The following is an 11,149-nucleotide window of genomic DNA, read 5'->3' on the forward strand; positions in this document are numbered from 1 at the left end:
ATTTGACCTGACTGGCAATTCATTTCAAGGCACCATAGGTATAAAGACTACGGTGGAAATCGTAAAAGGTACAACGTGTCCATGAAGTTGAAATGACAGGTGGACGCACTGGGGTTTCTAGTGAGAAAGGAGAAGTGGGGTAAAAGTTTCTGCGTTTTGCAACACAGTTTAACTTTCCAAAATGTATCGACAACAGGCATGGCTTCATATTCATGTTTGTAGTGTGTGTTGAAAAGCAAACCTTGTGGTTTTTATGACCAAAAAGGGGCCGAAAACAAAACCTGTAGGACTGTAACATATATACTGTGTATATATTTAAAAAAAATCATCTCTCTCTCTTACAAAAGGAGGCAGAGTAAAGGAAAAAGATTGTTGTAGCAGTTAAAGGCTGATTTTTTTTCTCTCTCTCCGCTGATCCCTTTGGACTGTTCTGGAGAGCAGCATGATCACAGTGTGACGGTATAATTAGGAAAACAAAAACCCAGGCTAAAGAGATCTAGAGCGATCCGGTGGCGATATGAGGGTTTTTACTGGGAGACAACCATTACCAATTCTGCTCTATCGTTTATACGAAGGTAACTTATTACTTTGAAAGCATTTGGATGCATCAGGACATTGTGGGCACTGCTGTGAATCAAGGAGCACGACTACTTTATGAGCGTACTGAATTTACAGGATTTTTGCATTTTTTTTCAAGTATTTTAATTCACTGGATTTGCCAAAACAGTGTCAACTGAATATCCAGAAAACTGGCTGTATTATGATTTATATATCAATATCGCAATATAAAATGACATATCATGACAACGGATTTTAAACACTAACTAACCGCGACTCCTTTGTAGCGTACCTCAGTGTAAACCGACAGATGTCTGGAGAAATTGAAACCCAACAACAGAAACTGGGTGGCGACACTTCTGTCTTCTGTCATTACATAAAGCCGTCAAATCTCACTCCGGCAACACGTGGCAATGATGTTTATTAAAGCACCGCTGTAACGACAGGCGATCGACGGGAAACAGACCAACAGAAGGCGGGTAAGCATGTTGGAATGCACTCCTAATGGTCGAAAAAAGTAAAACATCTGACACGAGACCAGACTTCACTGACGTTTTGGACAAAATAACAGAAGCACCGCCACATGAAGAGGCAAGAGGATTCCCGTAGCAGTGTGTATCTGATGTCAGTGTTTACATTAAATATTGGAGACGATCACCCCACTGAACACACACACACATATATATATATACATATATATATATATGTATATATATATATAAACTGATGCTGCAGCTTAGCTTTAATTTGGAGTCAATCGCTGGCACTCTCCTTGGTGTCACTATCTCATGTTTTCTGGTGGGAATTTCTCCAGACTTCTATTCTTTGAAGGAGGCATGGCTACATCAGCTAAAATCAAGCTTCCCACTAAGCAGCACACATAATGTTTCTTGCTTTATTATAATAATCAGGGTGAGACACTGTAAACAAAGTTCAAAGAAAACAAAAGAAAAAAAAAAAACCCTTTTCAGTATCCAAACTTCAAGACGTTCCTTTGCTTGTCCTTCTATCTTCACAGTCTTCAGATTAAAACAGGGAGACCCTCACTGATGTAGCAGCTCCAGGTAGAAACGTGTATCTGCAGAGGAAAACAAGTCATTTAAAGTGTTTAGACAGTTTGTGGGACATGGTAGCCTTGAGTAGTGCACAAGCTTGTGACTGGAGTTCAGCTCATTTAAGTCTACTACAGTGCATGTAAACGTGTTGTGTAACCTGTGTAAGCTGGTAGTGCCGGGCTTTGTTCGGTTCAGACAAACACTCATTTAATCTGCAACTGTTTTGATGATCGATTAATCACTGAAGTCCAACTTCTCAGTTGCAAAGATTTGATGAATTCTGAAATCTGCGGTTTGATGAATAAAAACATTTACTTTGCCGCAGTACAAAGGAATAAATCCTACGATCAATGTCCAATGGTGATCGCATCACTTCAGATAGTGACCTTGATAAGATGCTCTTACAGCATGAAGAGAACTTGGAACGGCTATGCTTAGCGACTTTGCCTTTTGTAAGCATGCGTGTTTAGTTTTGGTTTGTAGCATTTGTTAGAGGATCGAAAGGGAAATAAGCCCTTCTGCTTTATTGTGATAGCAATATAGTATTTAAGTAATTGAATCAGCACTACAACGTGAACGCTCAGAAAAATGTCACGAGATCTTTCATAAACTGACAAATTGCCGTGACATTTGCTGAGCACACTCATGTTACCAAGAGGATAAAACCTCTTGGGTTTTAGACAGATTTTTGCCTCACCACCGGTCAGGCTCTGAGAAAAGGGGAGCAACGGACAGTGAGGCTGGTATTAGCTGTAAGCGGTGGTACGCGTCTTTCGTTTATTTGATATTTTAAGCTCAAACACTGCAGTGCTGCTCCCCTGATATATCTTTATTTGCTAGCAGAACATCTGTCAGCAGCTTGGTTATAAACAGTGTTGTCCTTGAGGAGACACTGAAGCCCCCCTGGAGGATTTCACCTATCAGCCAGCTGCTTCACACGGCCTGAACAAACGTGTGTGTGTGTGTGTGTGGCAAAGAGACAGCCGGAGAGACGTTGCTAACTTTCTACCAACCTGATCTGAAACACAGTCTTACTGTGCAGCAGTGAGAACATGGACTTTGCAGCAGCCTATAAAACACAGATGTGCTGAGTCAGTGCAGCAATGCCACACCGCTGCAGCACATTGTCTCTGAGTGTTTTACAGCAATGCCCACTGCAGAGTGCCCACACACACACACACACACACACACACACACACACACATACATACAAGCTAAGAGATAGTCGCATTAGCTGCATGTAGAAAGACACTGATTCCAAACAGCAGCAAAGACACAAACATCTCAACGGATATGCCAAAAAAAAGTCTGAATTCTGGCTGGTAACTGAATCAATATGGATCCTGTAAACGGTGAGTAAAGCTGACATGATAAAAAGCAGTAAAGGCGTTTATTCAGCATGGTGTAACTGAAGCCTGAGGTGTGGTGGACAGACCACCGGGAGGTCGTTACTGAGGTCACAGGCCTGCTGTCAATCACACTGACAGGACAGCTGACTCCAGGGCCACGAACGCTTCCAAGTAGCCCGGGGGGGGGGGGGGTGTCCTGCACTCCACCTCGCACCAACATGGCTAATATGTCTGACAGCGCGTCAGTCTGTAAACCACTGTGTTGAGACTTATCATCAGCCATTGCACAGCAGCGAGGAGCCCGGGCCTCTGGTGAATCCTGCAGCACAAACAGCCCTTTGTTAAATCCGACCTGCGGCGCCGTGTGATGGGACTGGTGTGTTTAGAGATGTGCAGCCGCTCGGCTCGTCAGTCACAGAATCCATTTTGTGCCCACGTACCCTGTTACGTAACTGACTTTACAGAGCCATTGTTTTGATGGACAGTGCTGTCAATTTTACATAGCATCAGAATTTGGCCGACAGATACATGGTCTGGTTTCAGCCATAGCCAGATGAATGCAACAGAGCACAGTCTGTTGCTGGTAACAGGGCTACTGGGTACTTAATATGACAATATGCTTTGGACTACAGCCACGCTCAGTTCACTGATTGTATAGTGGTGTTGCAGAGTGGAGGGCCTACCCTCATAAAAGATCTTTGTAGTACAGACACCGGCTTCCAGAGAGCACACAAACCTGAAAACAGCCAAGTTAAAAAAAAAGAGAAGCTGCTGGGTGAATGTTTTGTACTGCCTATATACTGCTAAAATAAGAAAGAGAATTATAGTTGGAGCTTAGAGAATCCACGTGACATTATTTGGCCAATCCGGGTGTCAGAAATCAGAGTCACTCTCACTGGCATGTGAGAGACAGGCTTGCAGTGTAGAGTTCGGCTGTCATTTAAGGACAGCAGCACTGCAACACTAGCAGGCTACAGTTCAGCTTGGGACATCTCTAGATACTGGTGGACCCTCATCTTCTACAATGGACTGTAAGCCAAAACAATGTCTCCCAGAATTCCTGGGAATTACCAAGCTATCAATTTCATAAAAAGGTATATTTGTAAATTTTGTGCTAGAAATGTTTAGCCTGACATCACCAAACAAGTTTGCAAATGCAAATTAGTCTGGGACTAGTTCATTTTCGTTTTCCAAAGGAGGGCCGTAATCAATGGGTGCAGACCAAAAAGCATCTGGACGCAATTGGATAGACCCACAGCCAATCAGGGCAACGAAGCGCTGAGCGACGTGCAGAGATGAGCTGTGATGGTGCAGAGAAAACATATTAGCGGCAGCCATCTTGTTTGCAAAAATGCCTCAATTGCGCTCCTCTGTCAGTCACCGTGTCAATATTAGATGTGGTCTGACCACTGAATAGCACTCCAATTCCAATGTGCTCTGTGCGTATTTACACCTGCATCGACATGTGCCTGTCCTTATTCAGCTCGAGATTCAGCTCCAGATACAGATCGAGGGTTTGGGAATCCTTTATCAAATCTCCTAAATTTTTACCTTTTGACATTTATAAGTAATCACAATTACAAATGACAATCTGTAATCATGTGTTGGCTGAGAGGGCGGAAACACTACACCACCCTGTTGGCGTTCCTGAACTGCAAGAACACTCTTGTGTGTCTGGTGTTCAGCAGACTGACAGGCAGAAAGCAGAGCAGGAGCAGGAAGGTCAGCTGGGATGTTTGCAGCTCCTAACCCCGCCCTGCTCACATAATACGCACGACTCCCCATCCCCCTACAAGAGCAAGGCACATGACGTAACAGCAAACAAAGGCAGAAGGTATGGTGAAATGTCTTTCACACACGCAAAAGACAGTGATTCTGGTAATTCAAGCAGGTCACTATCATATGTGCTAACACGAACCATCTATGTTCATAACAACAGGAGGAGCCAGTACATGCTCACTCAGCCTTTTTAAAACACAGGCATCTGTGTGGTGATGGATCAGTGGCCCCCGGGGCCAAGAGGAGGCTTTGGTTGCTCAAGGAGTCTTGGTTAGCTCCAGTACAACACACACACACACACACACACTTATCCAGGCAAGATGGCTGACAGTACAAGAGCCTACACTGAGGGCAGTCACTGAAGTTACTAAATATGTGCCCTGGGCAACCCCACCCTCGCTCTTAACCATTCCCATGCACACATTAATACACACCTTGGAACATGTCACAACATCTCACACTGCAAATGTCATCTACTGTAATTGACTGACGGCCATCAAAGCACAGGCCTGAACAGACCTGAGGACAAAGAATCTGATGTGAATGTGGAGCACTTTAACTCCTCACAAACTGTTACTCAAGCCATTATTAATCTGCATGAGGACACTAAGTGTCGACCAATAGCAAGAAGCCTGCCATAATACACATTTTCCTTGAAGAAAGTCATAATGTTGCACTTGGTTGTATATGTGAAAAGTGACAGAAATAGAGAAGACAGAAGTTCAAACAGCCCCTCCCCCCCCAATATACAAACGTCAGAGTGAGTGTGTGTGTGTGTGTGTGTGGAGGGGGGGCAATTTAAAAACAGCAGCTAATAAAACTCAGCTGGTTGGAACCACCAGATAACACTATCAAAAACCCACTTTCAACCAGTGTTTAGTCAGTTTGCTCAGACAGGTCAACCAGATTGAATTTTTTAGAGCGGCCTCCAGTCAAACTACTTCAAATGGTCTGTTGCGCTAGACTGTAAATTTTGAATTTGAATAGGTCATTACAGTTCGAATACTAACTTTTTCCTGCATGCGTTACAGATTGTTAAAAAAAAAAGGGTCCCCATGTATATTTGCTATCTGATGTGTGTCACTGTGAACCACCTGCAAATAGTATTTCCACATCAAGTTGGAGACGCAGTCAATTATAAACAAGGCAGCTAGCGGAACAGACAGCACATCAAAGAGGTCAAAGAACTCCTGGGGTGATGATATGAAGATAAAGCCATAAGTACCTGTAAAACAATCTGGTTGAGGGTCATGCAGCACACATGACCTGGTCCATTCTGGCCTGCAGCTCAAATGCGTCGGGCCGGTCCTGAGGGTTGACAGCGAGCATGTCATGCAGCAGCTTCCTCACTCCATCAGACATGCACGACCTGCGTTTCTGTGGGATGTTCAGTACCATCTTTGGGTTCTCTAGCAGTGCCTCACCCACCGGCACAATGTCCGCTCCTTGTCTCACATATGTACCCAGCAGCTCCCGCTTAGACTCCGCGTCAATGAAAGTAATTCTCTCCAACATGGCCCAGATGATGATGCCCAGGGCAAATATGTCAGCCTTGGCTGTGTAGTGGCCTTCCCACACCTCGGGAGCCATATAGAAGTCTGAGCCGCACGCCGATGACAACCAAAACTTGTTGACGTTGACGTTTTTGTTCTTGTCTTCGCCTTCTTTGCCCTCGCTGGCGTTTCCCAAACCGGCGCAAACCTTACTCAGGCCGAAGTCGGCCACCTTGAGAACTGGACTGCCCGACTTCTCTGAGATGAGGATGTTGTCGGGTTTGAGGTCCCGGTGGACAATGTTGTTTTCATGCAGGAAAGCGACGGCGCTGGTCAGCTGGAGCATAAAGCTGTTGTTGGTCCGCGAGTCGGGCAGCCGCGACAGGATGAACTGATTGAGGTCACCGCCCTCACAGAACTCCATGACGAACCAGAGGTAACAAGGCTCCTCTGGGGGACCGAGCACTCTCTCACCTGCAACAGATGCACACCTGTCATTCACTGTGATGCAAGGATACACGCTAGTAGTTACAGTTTGCTCAAACCAAAACATATCCCATCAATGATCAAAGATTTGGACATGTCACCGTCTAAAATGGGTATCCATTATTCATAGATTGTCTACTTAGGTTGCCACTCCACTCCATAAGTCATTGATTGAGATGCATATTTCAGTGCTCCTACTTTGATAGAGACTGATAAATCATTCTATCTTTCACAATGATGCCATAATGTAATTTATCATAAAGACCACAGAACCTCCACTAGATAAGCACCAGGGAACAGGCACGGCAAATGCAGAGGAAAAACTTTGTTGATTTTATGGACTTGGCGAAAGGGCAAAGACTGTCTAAGGAATGTGCAAAATACCTCTGTGGATATAGCCAGCACAGCAGACTCCATTTTAGTGAGTGTTAGCCTCGGGAGCTCCCTCACCAAAGCTACCCATCCCCCCAGCGAGTCTGTGTCATGGCGACAACAACAATTCTACCTCAAAAGGAAATTTCGTAAGACAAACACAGTCCTACGAACTAAACCTTACAAGCATACTGGTTGTTTTCTTTACTTGTGGGCCACTGAAACCTGGCTACAAGCCACCACGACAAATGACAAGACAAAAAGCAAAAACCACCTAGATTTCACATCCTCCGTCTGGGTTAACGTTAGCTAATTCAAATGACCAGTGTGATGTAACTGACATTCATAGAAACTGTTATATGACCCTAATGAGCAATTATTTGGAAAAACACCCCAGCATGTCCATATACTGTAAATCAGTATCTAAATATGAGGAACTACCTCCTGCTTTGGAAGAGAGGTCAAAACTACATTAACAAAATCACGAATTTAACATTACGTTGGGTATATCTGATGGCCACAAAAAAAGGGTCCTAGCTATAACACAACATAACAGTTTCTGAAGTGTTGCGTTTTAATTCGGCACTAATCCAAACCATAACGGAGCACTTACGTCCCCCTGATAAGCAAGTCTGCTAAAGTGACTCAGCTCAAGCAGCTAACCCCGGAGAGCCAACGGAGCCTCACCTTTAAGCGAAGTCTCCACCAGACGGAGGTACTGTTTGGACCGTTTGTTCCCATGACTCATTTTCTGGGCCATGCCGTTCCTCTGCAGCACACACTCTTCCAGCTGCACCACATTTTGGTGCCGTTTCTCCAGACTCGCCAGCGCCCAGAACTCCTGCAGGGCGAGCTCCACGTTTTCCGGCGCGTCGCATCGCAGTTTCTTTACGGCAACTTTGGCACCGGACCTCCGGGCCACCGCTTCGTACACCACGCCGTATGTGCCCCTTCCCACCTCCCGCAGCAGGCTGTAGCGGGGCGCCATGACCCTCCGCTCCAGGCTGTCCTGCTTGAAGAGGCCAGTGTCCTCCTCCATGTCATTGTCTTTTTCCGTGTTTCCCACGCTCAGACACCGCAGCACATTGGACTCGTCGGCTCGTGCTCCGGCTCGTTGTCTGCAGGAGGCTCGCGCGCTCCTCGTGCGTCTCCGCCAGTTGTCACCAACTTTCTCCATACGTCCCCGTGAATCCGTCACGATTCAAATATTAAACAGAAAAATGTCCACATTTTGTCAGCGACAGCGGTGACCAAGCGATTCCGCGGTGTCCTTTATCTGAGCGGAGAAAACAAGAATGAAAGTGGCACGTCAGTGTAGATTAAAGAGGGGAGGAGGGCGAACGGAGGAAGAGACGCGTCAAGATCGCTAAAAATGTATTGGGAGTTTCCGGTTAAGACTTCAAAATAAAACGTGTAATGTCGAACGCGTTTATTGTTGGTTATGTTAAAGTGGACAGACGCTGTGCGATTTTATCGATCTTGTACGTTGTGTCAGCTCGCACTATACATTTTAAGCGGCATTTGACTGGCCAATTGACAAACACACTCTTTAAGATACTTATCATTTGTATATGTGATTATACCTGTGATTTACTGTAGCCTATGTAAAAGAAACTACTTATAGGTCCTTGCCATGCATCATACTAGCCCACATCATTTTACTAATCCCACTTAATTTCTATTGCGCCTTATTTGAAATACGACTTCCCTGTCTTGTGAGCATCTCCGTGTGATTCGACATTTAGTCCTTTTATTTCTGAACGCAAAAATATCGAAAGTTCCGGCCAACTTCAGGCTCCATGTGGTTACGTATATACATGACACAGCATTGGTCGCGTTTCGTAATGCGTCAACGCGGCCGCCATATTGGATCGGGGAAGCTGCGCTCTCTATTATGGAAGGAGGTCTAGCCACAATGAGCATCACCTTGTTACAAATACCAGACATGTATTTATGATCCAGGTTAGGCTACTTTGTTAAATTGAAATATGCCGGTTTTCATACCGAAATTATAAGCTTTTGTAGAGTGTAACACTAATAGTTTTATAATATGATATTTAAGGGGAACTTACCCCACCTAATTAGTTTCTGAGTGTATTCTTTTTTTTTTTTTTTACTGCATTATAAAATGGCTGCTGTGATATAATTTAGTTTATCATTTTGGAAAAAAAAAGACTTAATCAATTAAAAATAGAATAAAATTACAACAACATGAAAGTGAAAGAGTATTCAAAGTTAAATGTATATTTCTGGCAGGCAATTCTGTTTTTAATTACATTTATTGTTGACTATTCATATTTAGCTCATTTACACTTTTACATGTTAAGTTATTAAATCATATATAACATTACAGTATATCAGCAGGGTTGTGCAGACTTGCAGTGTAACATTTAGCTAAATTACATTTGTAGCTACAATTCCAATCTCGGATTTGTTTTTAGAGATTACTACAATTCGGGCACATAAGTTACTGCATGTCACGTCAGCGCCATGAAACAGCTGAAAACAAACACTAGAGAGTAGATAATGTAGTACCAACATCCTTAACTTAGTAACACTTACCAGGACAGTCACTTGATTTTGTGATATCAAATTCAACACATTCATAACAGTAACTTAGCAGATGCCACTCAAGGGACGGGTCCACGAGTTCAAATGTAGGCCTACCATTGCCATAGAACGCAGGGGACCAAAATACATTTGAAAAAACTACGATTTCTGTGTCAGTGAACCTACAATACTTTGTTAACTGTATCTTTTCAATATCAATTCAGTGACATTGGAAATGTTTTCAATTTAGTTAACAAGTTTCTCACATTAGCCAACTCTAAAACAGAGAACAAATTGTTTTGCTTTTTTTGTATGGGGGTAGGGGGTTTAGGTATGCAGGAGCATTTTCTCTCCTGGCTAGACAGGGAGTTTAATAATCAGGTTCAGCTCCGGAAAAGAAACCTTGCATCCACCCATCCATTCACGGCTTACCCTGTTCTTTCATTGGCTCAGTTGAGATTGTGCGTGGTAAGTATAAACAAGTAACTTAATAAGAAAATGTGTTGACAAGTATACTGTAATGGAGTGGATCATCACATTTTGGGGGATATGACCCCTTTGCGCAGTTTAATTTGTTAGGACACATGAAAGCTCCAAGTTTTATATATATATATATATATATGGTGTTTAATGTTTTATTATATCTTACGGGAACTAAACCTGAAGCTACCTTAAGCTGGCCTTAAAGTCTTTGACTGACCTGTCTTTGATTAAGGTGTTTTATTAAAGCACAAGTTGCAGGGGACAGGTCTTTGGCACAGCTTCCAGTGGCGTGCAGCCAGAGAAGCCAGTATTCCCATCATATGGATAAATTGTCCTTAAGTATTGTGCCACATGTATGAGGCAAAAAAATAAAAAATCTTATATCTTGTTTTTCAATTATGCAAAGCCAAGTCAAATCCAAAGCTCTCTCTCTCTCTCTCTCTCTCTCTCTGGCCTTCAGGTGTCCAGTGTTTGTTTGCTTCTTTTTGAAGAACAGAATACAGCCTTTTCTTTGTCCCGTGCTGACATCATCCCGTATGAAACAAGATGTAGGATGGCCACAGATGACTTCATCGGTCTGCCGTGTCCCTGGTGAGAGAATGTCTGGGATATAATGTTTATTAGTCCATTGCCAGATGAATCTCCTCTCCTCTGAAGCGCCGACAGCTTTTGGTGTCACGTATAAGCACTAAAGAATAAGTTCCGCCTTATTCTCTCATTCGCTGATGAAATACTGATGTGTTATTTGGGACAGGGCTTATTTTTTTAATGCAGCAAAAAATGTCTTCATGTGGATCTAGAGGCCACTTGGTCTGGCGTTGAGGAGACCCCCCAAACTGCAAGGTGTTGTGGCATGTGCGTGTGTAGATAGATGTATATGGAAGATCATCCAGATGAAATCTTTTATATTATTTACATCATACACACATTAACTTTGTACTCACGATACAACAGATTATGGAAAAGCACCGACATGTCTAACTGGGAGCAGGTAAACTGCTCATTCACTCACGGGTACCACACA

At 43.6% G+C, this 11,149-nt stretch overlaps 1 protein-coding gene across 1 annotated transcript; it reads right to left on the reverse strand.

Annotated features, from left to right (window-relative positions):
- Positions 1–1,439: 1,439 nt before the first annotated feature.
- Positions 1,440–8,278, reverse strand: LOC139282966 (serine/threonine-protein kinase 35-like). The gene is made up of 3 exons (XM_070902888.1): positions 7,780–8,278; positions 5,967–6,708; positions 1,440–1,636 (listed from the first exon to the last, which is right to left on the reverse strand). Exons 1-2 carry the CDS (start codon positions 8,267–8,269, stop codon positions 5,990–5,992), a joined length of 1,209 nt encoding a protein of 402 aa, XP_070758989.1. The 5' UTR covers positions 8,270–8,278; the 3' UTR covers positions 1,440–1,636; positions 5,967–5,989.
- Between the last annotated feature and the right edge of the window lie 2,871 nt (positions 8,279–11,149).

Source organism: Enoplosus armatus, chromosome 3, assembly GCF_043641665.1.
Source record: "Enoplosus armatus isolate fEnoArm2 chromosome 3, fEnoArm2.hap1, whole genome shotgun sequence".
NCBI classification, from domain to species: domain Eukaryota; kingdom Metazoa; phylum Chordata; class Actinopteri; order Centrarchiformes; family Enoplosidae; genus Enoplosus; species Enoplosus armatus.